The sequence below is a fragment of the Phoca vitulina genome, unplaced genomic scaffold (assembly GCF_004348235.1).
Source record: "Phoca vitulina isolate PV1807 unplaced genomic scaffold, GSC_HSeal_1.0 scaffold25, whole genome shotgun sequence".
Taxonomy (NCBI): Eukaryota; Metazoa; Chordata; class Mammalia; order Carnivora; family Phocidae; genus Phoca; species Phoca vitulina.
The window spans coordinates 44,320,943-44,333,373 of record NW_022589728.1 but is presented as its reverse complement, the minus strand read 5'-3'; the positions used below and the strand labels follow the sequence as shown (position 1 = coordinate 44,333,373).

The following is a 12,431-nucleotide window of genomic DNA, read 5'->3' as shown; positions in this document are numbered from 1 at the left end:
GCCTCACTCGTCCCTGTGGCCCGTCTGGTGCAGAGACCCGTATTTCTTGTGTTCTTCTCCCTACCTGTCCTGGGCTGTCTCACCCATGGCCTCAACCTCCACCCCTCAGCGAAGGGATCCTGTCCCAGGTTCCCTCCGGCAACCCCGCCTCCCCACCCCCCACCACACACCTCCATCCCATCTGTGCGGCCCCAGGCACTCAGGCAACACCACTCAACCTCAGGGACAGATCCAAGGATTCCTGTCTCTCCTGGTGGCACCATGGTCCACCCCATCACCAACCAAGCCAGACACCCAGCTGTCCCACCCTCCCTCTCCCTCATCCCCACAACCAGTCCTTGACCTTGACAGCATCCTCCCTGGCAACCCGCTCTGCCCCTTCCCGTCCAGCCCACTCCCTTCACATCTGACCTCAAATAGGTCTCCCGGCCCCCTCCATGCCTCCCAGCCGCTGCCAGAGTCACGTTCTGACAGCACTGATTCAGTCAGGTGTCCCACCCCAGTGGCGGAAGAATGAAGCTGAAGCTCCTTCGGTGGCTTTACTCGAGACTTGTTCACACCACGCTTCTATTCAGCCACTCTGGCTTCCAAGTTCACCACCGTGCTGGCTGCATGTGGGCCTCCGTGTCTGTGCTTGTGTAGGTCCCTGTTCCTGGAGCTTTCTTCCTTCCCCTTGGCCCCATCTCTCCGTCTCAGACTCCCTCGGCCACCTCTGTCTGGCCAACGCCAACACTCTTTCCATCTGTACCCCAGAAGTCCCATCTTCAGGAGGAAACATTTACGGCTCCTTTCCTTGTGTCCTCACTCCCCTTTTCATTCAAAAGGCTTTTTGTAGCTTCCAGGTCTCTATTCTACCAGAGCCCTTCGGTGGAGGGCAGCGGGGGAGGCACCAGGTGGACAGGGTGGGGTTGGACTCCAGCACAGGTCACTCCCAGGAGGCCACTGGTGGGCTAAGAACAGGCTACGTTGAATGGAAATAAAATGAATTCAAGGGAAGGCCTACAATAACTTCAACAAACTTAGCCTCTCCTATCCTTCCTAATTTTCTGTCTGTTCTTTCCCTTCAGTCTTCTCTGCCTTTTCTTTCCTTCACTCTCTCCTTCTGTACCCCCTTGTATCTTTCCTCTTTTTTTTTCTGGCTTCTTTCTATCCCGTCTTCCTTCTGTAGGAGCTTGCACCAGCTCCTAGGCACGCCTGTCCCCTTTCCCTCTGGTGTATCTCTTTCCTGTGCGCCACATCTTTGAGGCCGCATTTGTATCTACGTTCTACTGAAAGAATCGGCTTGTCGCCTGCAGACACAATTATTTGCTTTGGAGAATTTAGCCAGGAAGATGATAAGATTGACAAATGAGGTCACAGAAGGAAGAAAACCTGGCAGATTTTCAGACCTAGAGTATCAATTGGATGTTAAACCCAGACAAGCTCCTTGGGTAGAAAAGCTAGTTAAGAGTTTTCCTAAAAATAAAAGGAGATAATAACCATGTGAGCACAGTATTTAAGTTCTTCCCTCAAGAGGAGTGTTTGCTTTTCCTTTGAAGATGCAAGGCATCCTGGCCCCAGAATATGCCTGAACACCCATTTCTGCCCCGGTGGGAGAGGAACGTGCACTCCGCCCCACTCGGTGGGGATGCAAGGACTCTCGAGACCTCGAACACCTTCTCAGCGCCGCATGCGTGTCCCTCAGCACCTTCCTCAGCCCCCAGGAGACCGGAGGCAGGTTCACACCGCCTGCTGCCCACCGTTCTGCCACTGTTCCTCAGCGAGAATTGTGTGGGATGGGGTGATCCATCTGCCCTTGCTCCACTCAGGGGCCCTGGGACCTCTCGGGAACAAAGTGGGGGGTCCATCCTGCTTCACAAAAGGAACACACATAAGTGGCAAAGAGTCCTGAAGCCAAATGGGATCAATGTGATTTTCCTCTGTGTCCAGTGATTTTTTAATAGCAGGAATTTGGATTAGGTGTATAAATAGTTTCAAGCCCAAAGGAGACACTTGTCGGTTATGTTAAAACTCTAGTCACCTGGCACAGACAGCAGTCCAAACAGTTCTCTGGTGTCATTTTCCCTGAGAGCGTCGTCCACTGTGGTTGGTTACTGAAGAGAGAAATGAAAGCAGATAGGTTTGTGAGCAGTCCCTCTGCTCTGCTTAAGGTTATCAGGACCTGCTCACTGTTATACCGTGAACGTAGAGGGGCCTGCAGAAATTCTGTTTTTGCATCGAGATGGAAAACTGGCCAGGGCTTTAAGGATGATCTAATCCAACCCTCTTGCTTTACAGCAGGGGGGTGTGAGGCTCAGAAAGGCCAATGATGTGCGCGAGATCACAGAATCGAAGGCAAAACTGAGAGTAGAGCTCAGTGACCTTCCTACAGACATACTGTGGCCTTTGCAATAGCTCATGGTCTAAGGCCCTACCAGGTTAAGTAGGTGCTGAGGGCTGGTTCCATGTATCCCCCAGCAATATTCACACCGAAACAGCCACTGCACTCAGCAGACCCCGGACGCAAGTTACAGTCAGGGAGGTACCGCACACAGCGGGGACAATGGCACCTGGGAGTGTGGGGTGGGCTGGCAATGGCGGGCCCATCAGTGGTGCTGAGCAAGACAGAGGGGAAGGGGAAAGGGGCTGTCCGTTTCATGACGGTTCCAAGAATAAATGACCATCCTTTCTACAAAGCAGGCTGGAGGCTCTAGATCCTGGTGGAAAGGGGGCCACCTCTGTATGCCTGCAAAGAATAAACAGCAGCTCTTCCTTCCCAACAAACACTCAAAAAGCCCAGCCTTTCCCAAGAACTCTGGTCCCCGGTGCCGCACACCCTTGTTGTGTTTGCCACTCCATACATAATTGAAGTGCCTTAAGGAAGCGTAAATCATCTTTTTCTATTTAATCTTCGAGGCTGGCGTCCTGAGTGCATCAGCGTTCCCCCTCATTCTCGAGTCGAGCCATGGAGACTAAAGTGTAGCCACCAGACATAATGGTTCAGCAGGGCCCATGTCCATGCGTGCACAGTAGTGTGTTAATGAGTGTTAAAACTGACATCTCAAATACAGTGTTCTCACTTTTGAAAATTACAACTCTGTAACAAGTCATGCTGTTAAAACATACAAGAAATACCAGTTAAGCCTTCAAGTAGATAACACACTGCCTATACAGATCACTGCTATCCCAAAGTGCAGAACAAATCATTTTCTTTGAAATGAGGCAAGAATTAGCAGGTAGTTCAATTATTTGAGTACTAAGAGAAGTAGAAATAACAGATCCAAATGTTAAATACCAATTACTACCTTAGGAGCTACAAATCAGCTCGGCATTACAGCATGTCCCTCCTCAGGAGCAAACCCAGGAAATGAGGGCGTTTGGCTTAAAACACAAATCTATAACCAATATCCATGCAATAAAGACACAGTGTCACTTCCAACCGGCACTTTTGAAATGCTCATCACATGTGTTGTCAGAAGGGCCTGGTCCATCCATGTGTCCCAGTGGCATTGAAAATAACAACTTTCAAATGCTGGGAGTGAAGTTGCTCTTAAGCAACCAATATCCATGCAATAAAGACACAGTGTCACTTCCAACCAGCACTTTTGAAATGCTCATCACATGTGTTGTCAGAAGGGCCTGGTCCATCCATGTGTCCCAGTGGCATTGAAAATAAGAACTTTCAAATGCTGGGAGTGAAGTTGCTCTTAAGCCACAGCTGGAAACAAGTGATCTGAAGCTTCTATTGTGTCCCCCTAAAGGAGGTTTATGGGTCAGTCTGACAGCCTGGTGGCCAAAGATGCCACCTCATAGTTGTATCCTTAACTCCAGAAACAGAGCATAAAATTAACCTGATCCTCCCTGACTAGTTTCAGAGACCAGAAGAAACTGCCACATAAGATGTTACCTAGACGGAGCCCAACGGAGAGCACTTATACTCCATACCTTGGTGGTACTTGGAGGAAAGGAAGGTTATTTCTCCCTAGGCCACATCCAGGCACCATCCTTTGTGGGAATTAGCTCCAGGGTTCAAGCCAGTTGGGTTGTTCTCTCTCCCTCTGATCTGAAACCACCACTTGGAGAAGTCAATGCTATTAGGACATTCTCACTCTCAGAAGTGACTAAAATTCCAGGATGGGCACAGTGATATTTTATACAAGTGTATAAATATGTACAAGAGATGTTAAAAAGACAGTCTCTAAAGCACTTTGGGATTCCCCCAATGAAAGGCACCAAATAAATGCAAGTCATTACTAAAATGGAAAGTCAAGTTTTCTAGCTTTCGCATCGGTGAAGAGTAACCACTGGGGGTTATCTCTTTTTTGGTGATAAAACCTGCCTGTTGAGAAAAATACTCATGAGAGTGACCAAGTTATTCTGCCTCCTGCCTTTGTTTCAACTTATCACAAGCTTTATGGCCAGTGCCATGGATACCATGCTCAGTGACCCGAGAACCCCGATCCTTGCCAAACTGAATAGTCCCCGAAAGTTTGTACCCTCACCTGCCCGCAGTGCAGCCAGGGATGATCTCATAAATTCTCTGTCATCCAGTGCTAGAAGCATGAGCCCAACCTAGTGCTCCATGTGCACCATGTGCAAATTCTAAAAAACAACGCTGCTCTTTTGACTGGTGGCCAGTTGCCCACAAGTCATCTCACCTTTCCTGACGCTTCTACAAAGAGACATGGACGGTAGACCACCAGGCACTGGGAGGTGGCCACCTCCATGCCCCCCATGAGGCTCCAGTCTCATGGAAGAATTTGAACTGGAGACTCAAGGGTATAAGGGACTACTGCGTTCATCCAACCATTTGCCCACTCTGTAGAAGCCATGGCAACTATAAGTAACAAAGCCTTCTGACAAGACCCTGAGGTATGTATTTTCTTCAGCCAGCTCAGACACAAAATGGACCTCTGTAGAGAAGGCCCAAATCTTGGATAAAAAGCCTGCCTAACTCCTCACTTAGACCCCTGGATTCAGCAGCCTTTCCAAAGACCAAACAATAATGGAAGCCAACTGACGGACCACCTGATTACCTGGAGAACTATGTTACAAAGGGGCCCAGGTTCCCTTCACCATGTTGTGTGCTAGTTTGACGGAAGAAGAGGAGAAAGGGCATTGTAGAGAAGGAAAGCATTCTCAACTTTCAACCCAAGTTTAAAAATTTAAAAATTTAAAGGTCTTTTAAGGAGCAGTAAGCTTTTCAAGAAGTTTGCAATTGATGACATTTTATGAAGTAACAATGTTTTGTTTTACAACTCTTTTCTTGCTCCTGGCCTCTACCCACCCTCTCCCAACAAAAGGTCATTGAAAATGGAAGTAAGCACTACAGTATTTCCGTCCTGGGTAAGCCACACAGAACTTCACTCATGCATGTCTATATTTTGAGTACACACTTCCACGCTGCAGGGTTTCCATGTCATACCAGGAACTCCAGGGCAATTAGAGCATCATATATAACATACTGTATCCTAGAAGCAAAATGATCCAGGTAAATTCTGCTCAGAAAGAAAGGGGCTCTCATTTTATGAGCTTCCAGAGCAGGCAACAAAGTTTCTAAGCTACTGCCCTTGTTAGCAACCCAATAATGTTTGCCTCAGGGAGATAATAACAACAGTAAGAAAGACAACACGACCTTACTTCTAAACATCTTAAAAAATAAATATTGCCAAAACATGCTTATATCTAAGACACAGCAAAATTTCGTCAAACGGCCTAGCCCAGGAACCTCAGCCAGAAATAAATGTCTTTATGGCCACCCTAGGAAAGATGAAGGCCTGGCTTTGAAAGGTCTTCAGGTATCCCATGATTCGGCCTACAGTGTAGCTGAAGCCCTGTCCCTAATGCTTCTCTTCTTGGGGGGGGGGGGGGCAATCACCACTACACGTTTAACTGAGTAACATTCTCTAAAGGCCACATTTACGAGATGAACATTAGTGTACATCGTTCTAAAGGTGACCGGGGTACCCATGCAAGTCACATTGCTGCAGATTATTCTACTCATGGACTTGCATTGGTCCTGTGTGCTTAACTTCAGATTCTTTGTTTTGGTCACAACATTAAATGAAAGCAATGGATAAAGAACTGAGATTTTGTTTTCACATGACTGAGCAAAATCTCATCACAGCCTTGCCAACCCCACAGATGTGTTTCCACCGGACAGACTTGTGGGGGCTTTTGGTACAAGACTCACACGACAACCTCAGAGACGAGAGCACAGACAACTCACAGGACTGGGCCACGAGCACTAGAATAGAGCACACGATAAACAGAAAAAATTAGCATTCTGGGTGGTACTCATCTGGCAGAAAGGTGAACATTGTATGCCCACGAAGCAAAGACCAGTGAGTGTCATTTCATGGAAGGGTGCAAAGGCATGGTGTCTGACGCAACACCCTCTAAAAATGATTCTAAAGGCTGTGGAAGCAACCTGGGGTGCATATCCCATGCATCTCTCCCCTGTGGGGCTGGACCCACTCCTTAGGCCATAACCCTAAGGCGCCTGAACTGTGCCAGAGGCCCAAGAGGCCACTTAGCAACATGGGTGTGAGGATGATGAAGCCTCTCAGCTAATGTAGGGAATCATTTAAACTTAATTCACTTGGTGAGCTCCTGCTCATGTTCGTCAGGCTTGCCATGAGGGATTTAACTTTATGGGCATAGTAGTCCCTTAAATTGACGGAAGGGACTTCTTTCATTCCATCTCCAAAGTCACAGCTGCGCATGGCACTCTCCAGTTGCTTTTGGCGCCGGTAAAAGTGGGAGAACTTATTGAAGATCAAGGTGATGGGCAGTACCACCACCAGGATACCGGCCAGGATGCAGGCAGAGGCGGTCAGCTTCCCTGCCGTAGTTCCTGGGACCACATCCCCATATCCCACAGTGGTCATACTGACGGTGGCCCACCACCAGCAGGCGGGGATGGTGGCCAGGCCCTCGTTCTCCTCCTTTTCAATGGTGTAGGCCACAACGGAGAAGATGGAAATCCCCACAGAGAGATAGAGCAAAAGCAGCCCTACTTCTTTGTAGCTGTATTTCAGGGTGGCCCCCAGGGAGCGGAGGCCAGTGGAGTGTCTAGCCAGCTTTAAGATGCGGAAAATCCGCATCAGCCTCAGCACCTGGGCCACCCGGCCCAAGTTGGCCAAGGTAGGTGTGCTCTCCACCACCAGATTCACCACCAGAGTGATGTAAAAGGGGACGATGGACATGAGGTCAATAAGGTTTAGGGCATTCTTGAAAAACTTGAGGAAGTCAGGGGCCACAGCAAACCTGGCCACCAGCTCAAATGTGAACCAGGCGATACCAAAGTGCTCCACAATTTCGAACCTGGGGTCCTCCCCCGGGTTGCCCTGGCTGTCAGGTATTTGGAAGTCCGGCAGGCTATTCAGGCACATGGTGGTGATGGACCCCAACACCACCAGGATGGACAAGATGCTGAAGACCCGGCTCAAGACCGAGTAGCCAGGGTTGTCCAGCGCCAGCCACAGCTGCCTGCGGAAGTTGCCCAACGGCTGCCCATCGAACTTGGAGGCGTCGTTGTAGAACGCCAGGATCTCATCGAAGGAGGACGTGGTGCTCTCCTGGTCGCTCTGCTCGTCCCACTTCTCCTGCTCGGGCTCCACTTTGCGGCCATGATAGCTGTAGCTACAGCAGGAGTCGATGAAGAACTCGTTTATGCCCCAGTACTCGATCTCCTGGCTGAAGGAGAAAACGCACAGCTCCGCCATGACGTGAAGCTTGCCGGTGTGGTAGAAATGCAGCACGTAGGGGAAGAGCTCGGGGTTGCGGTCAAAGTAGAACTCACGCTGGACATCGTCGTAGTCATCGCAGAGCTCCAGAATGGCCTCGCGCGAGTGGCAGAGTAGCAGGCGGCCCAGGCGCGTCTCAGGGAAGCGCAGCAGGGTGTGCGAGCGCAGCCGCCTCTTGAAGCCTCCTACGTTGATGCGGATCTCTCCGTCTTCGACGTTGGCCTCGGACACGTCCCACAGGCTCTGGCGGGTCATGCTGGAGACGCCCGGCCGCCCGTGCCGCGCGGGGGCGCTACACCTGCAGGCGGAGGAAACCACGTCTTGTGAGCGCCGGGCGCTCGGAGCCCGGGCGCCCCTCTCTTGTCTCCCCACCCCTCTCTGGCGAGCCCAGTCCCTCCAGGCGGGTCTCTGGGGGGGCTGAGGGCACTGGGATGGGGGGGAAGGTTCCATGGGGTTTGGCCCCTTCCCAAGGAAAGGTTTGGGAGGAGAGGGTTTATTTTCGGTAGCATGGCCGCTCGTCCACCCCCACCCCGGGGGTCCTGTCGATTGCTTTACGCTTGCGGGGGTCGCGCCCCCGCGCCTGTGAGAGCCCAGGGGGGCTGAAAGCTGACCTTGCCCGTAGGCAGGCGGAGGAGACGTCCCCGCCCGCTCGCCGCAGACAGGCGGGACTGTACCTGGGACGCGCACGGGCAGGGCTGAGGTGGGGGGCGCGCAGCTTCGGGAGGGGGGCGGGGAAATTCACCGCTCGTGTCTGTAAACCCGGGCTCAGGGTAGGGGGCCAGCCTGGCGTCCCCTGCGTCCAGCCCGCAAGACTGGAGTCCCCTCGCCCCCCGCCCTGGGCCTCCCCGCCCGCCTGGCGCGGTGCCCCGGAGCCGCGTGCGCCGCGCCTTACCCAGCGGAGCTGCCAGGGCTGGCCCTGCGCGTTCTGGAAGCGCTTACCTGCAAGCACGGGGGCCCGCGGCCGAGGCCGGCGGGAAACTTCCCCGACCTGCTTGTTAGCATCGCTGCGGTCGCCGCTGCCGGCTGGCTGTGCGTGTGCGCGCGGGTGCGAGTGTGTGTGCGCCTGTGTGTGCGCCCCGCGGGCCGGCGGGCGGGGTCCGCCAAGCGTCTCCTCCTGTCTCGGGCCGGAGATGCCGCCGCCGCCCGCAGTTGCGGGAGGCTCACAGGTGGCTGCGTGGCCCCGCCGCTTGCAGAGCCCCCCTCTCTCGATCCGCATGCCCTCAGCCCCCGAGAGAGACAACAGCTCGCGCCGCGGGCGCCCGCGGGAGCCGGAGCGGGAGCGGAGCCGGTGCGCCTCGGCTTGGCCCTGCGCTGGGGCGCAGCGCGGTGGTGCTGAACGGACAGCTCCACGCGCCCCAGCACCGGGCGCGGCCGCCGCCCCAGACTCCGGAGATGCAGCTGCCGCCGCCTCGGCTCCTCGGCTCTCCTCCGGCGCGTCACCGCGACCCTTTTGCGTCCCCGGCTCGATACAGGACCGGCACCTTTCCCATCCCTCAGCGACAGCTGTTACTGCCACGCTCCCTCCTCCCAGGGTGCAGGCAGGGGACTGCCTACGGTGACCTTTTCCCACTGGGTGCCGGGCGAGAGCACAGCTGGGGAAGGAGGGGCGGCTTGCGTGAGTCTGGGGGAAGGGCAGGGCTCGAGGAACCCCGAGTTTCCCCTTTTAGGGACCTGATGAAAAGTTTCCTGAAGCTGGGGGTGGGCGTTGGGGAAAGGCAGCTGGAGGGAAGAAAAGGGGCAGGGAAGCCTGAGGTCAGCTCATCTTAGCTTGCCAGGGGCGGGATCGCAGGCCCCACCTCCTGGGAGGGAATCAAAGGAGTTTTTTTGCGGAATTCTGTATGGGCGCCCTGTGTGTAGTGCACAGGCCGGTGTGGTGTGCAGGCTTTAGAGGATGGTAGCGAGCTCTGTGTGTGTGTGTGTGTGTGTGTGTGTGTGTGTGTGGTCTGAGGACCGTAGGACTTTTCAGTGTCTGTATGTGCAGTGTTGATAACAATGGAACATCTGAAGGGTGAGGAGATGTGCACAGTACAGTACAGTACCAGAGAACCTGGGGCATGTCAGTGTTGCCGGTCACAACGGGTGACTGGGTCCAGTGAGCTGTATGCAGTGTAGTATTCAGTGGGACTGTGATGGGGTCTGTGTGTGATCAAATGAGCACTGTGTGCCTGTGGACACAGTGGGGACCGTGCAGGCGTGGGTCCAGCGTAGATGTCTGTCCAGTGTCAGCGTGCTCAGTATCTGTGTCCCCATTCCCCAGGAGACTTGTGGCCTAAATCTGGGCTCTTGGGTCTTCAAAGATTGTTCCTTAAGTCACTGCCTGTTGGGCCTGAGTTGAGAAATGGACCCACAGTCTCTGGGGAGCCCACTCCCCTTAGTCTCTCAGCCTTTTTCATAGACCCCATTTGCAAATACTGGAGCACCATGTGAGTTAGCAGGGAGGTAGTGGGCTACAGGTCTTGGTCAGAAGTGCTGGGGGAAGCCCTTGTGGTGGGCACTGGACCGGCAGGACTGCCAGCCCAGCCACAGTGGAAAGCACATCCTCTCTGTATGTGGGCCTGGCCTTGCTGTCCCATCTAGACAGGTGCCCTGGGAAACGCCAGTGCTTTGGGGCTCCCTGGATGGCCTGGGGAAGCCCCTTGATCTGGCTTTAGGTGGGGGCTCCTGAATCCAAGCCCAGCTTCACTTACAGGAGACTGTCCCTGTGCCAGCCTCGCTGGCCTCCAGATATGCATGTGGGGGTGTGTGCAGGTGTGGGGGGCTGAGGGGGCTCCACAGCCTTGTCCCTGCAGGATCTGCAAGGGCAGGGGATTCCGGGGAGGCAGGCACATGTGGGAGGGGAGAATAGAGTGGTGAGGGTCACATGAGCTTCCTTTCTCTTGTGTCTGATGCTTTTAGAGAGGTGTGTGTGTGTGTGTGTGTGTGTGTGTGTGTATGACAGAGAGGGGGTGGGGGAGAGAGAGAATCTGGTATTTGTTGTCTTTGTCTCCATCTCTGTTTCTATCAAAGTCTGCATTTGGAGTGTGCACACCTCATCCCCTATCTAGGGCTGTTGGATCTATCATTTGAAGTCTGTGGCTCCCTCCACACTGGCTGGCTTACAGTGTAGAGACCCAGGGGTCTCCTTCACCCCCATGGGAGTGCTGCTGAGAGTGTGCCTGCCCTTGTTGAGGGTGTGTGTGTGTGTGCGTGTGTGTGTAAGTACATGTGTGATCGCTGTGTTGCTGCCTTTTCATTGTTTTTCACCCCCCTCCCACACCTTGGGGGCGGCGGGGGCTATGAGATCTCCCTGCTGCAGGTGTCCATCACAGCAACACCCGAGAGGCTGGCTCTCTGTGCCCTTGACTCGCTCTAACCCTTCGCTTCCACCCTCACTGGGTGCTGCTGGGCTTCTGACCACCCCAAAGCTCAGTCCCCCTTCTGCTTCGCCACCACATGTCTGTGTGGCTTCTGCTGCATGGCCACCATTCCCAGCCACTCCCATGGACTCTCCCTGGTTTAGCTCAGTGTATAAATCACCTTCTCTTGCCGAATTAGGAAGTCCCCCCTCCCTGGGGAAATGCTTGGGTTTGGTAACTCTGGGGTTCTCCTCCCTTCCCTGCTTTATTTATCTGCCTGCCTCCTTCTGTTCCTGTCTGTTTTTGTTCCTTGCTCATTTCTTCTTCCTTTATGGTCATGAGAGATTTCGCTCCATGGGCCCATGAAGAGAGAGCCCCCTCTGCCTTCTGTTTCTCTTTGTTTCTCCCACCCCCATGACCACCCTACCTGTGCTCTGCCCAGGCCCGTTGGGCTTTCACCCATCTCGGTTCTGCACCCTACTCCCACCTGCCCCCTCTCCTCCTTTCCATTGCCCTTCCCTTCCTCCCTCTCCGCCACTCTCTCGTCCACTTCCACAGCCCACAGAGCTGTGCCAACATGCCCCCAGCTACTCGGCAGCCTAGTGTTCACACCTGCCCTTCATTAGCTTTGCCTGGGGTCAAGGGCCCCCACACCCACCTTTTCTTGAAGGGAAAAGGAACTTAAAGGCTGCAGAGAGAAGCCCAAGCTTGGGGCATCTCAGTTACTTCTTGGAAAGGCTGAGGCTGGAGCTCTGTGTGTCTGACAGATGCCTTTGCAGAGGGTTAAGTGTATGTGACAGGCAGAGCCGCCTGTTTATTTCCCAACCACTGCGCCGAAGAGAAATGGAGCCGTCTCCCTCCTTCTGTACCAGGGAAGCTGGCTGTGTTTATGGTTTATTTAGAGGTCTGAGCCCTGATCTTAAAATACAGCTGCCCGCTCCAGGCACACATCAGGGCCTGCCTCAGGGCTGGCCTGCCAGGGAGATTCCTGAAGGGGCGGAGGGGTGGTGGGAGAGGCACCCTGGGAAGGGAGACAAAGGGACCCCCAGGCAGTGGCCCAGATCCCTGCACCTGGGTGACTGTTATCTCTGCCTCCCCTGCCAGCACTGATCTCTCAGTTGAGCCCACACATCTCAGAGTCGGCTTTTTTCTCTGACAGGCGAGGGGGCTGCGCCGGCGGCTTGGCTGAGGAGGCTGGGCTGCCTGACCTACATTCCCCACCGCAGAGCGGCTGAGCACTCATCCTCTCTCTGAGGGTGCCTGTCATCCCACTGGAACAGACTATTCACCTGTGTCCATCCTGCTCCCTACCAACCACCCTTCCCATCACAGCCAGTGGCTCCTAAAGACACAAACCAGGTCATGTCTT

The 12,431-nt window shown here is 53.9% G+C and overlaps 1 protein-coding gene across 1 annotated transcript; it reads right to left on the bottom strand.

Annotated features, from left to right (window-relative positions):
- Positions 1-236: 236 nt before the first annotated feature.
- Positions 237-9,365, bottom strand: KCNS2 (potassium voltage-gated channel modifier subfamily S member 2). The gene is made up of 2 exons (XM_032421900.1): positions 8,667-9,365; positions 237-8,025 (listed from the first exon to the last, which is right to left on the bottom strand). The coding sequence occupies exon 2, from the start codon at positions 7,980-7,982 to the stop codon at positions 6,549-6,551; it is 1,434 nt and encodes a 477-aa protein (XP_032277791.1). The 5' UTR covers positions 7,983-8,025; positions 8,667-9,365; the 3' UTR covers positions 237-6,548.
- Between the last annotated feature and the right edge of the window lie 3,066 nt (positions 9,366-12,431).

Excerpts from the sequence above, each read along its gene's own strand:
- KCNS2 (XM_032421900.1), bottom strand. The coding sequence starts at position 7,982 with ATGACCCGCCAGAGCCTGTGGGACGTGTCCGAGGCCAACGTCGAAGAC.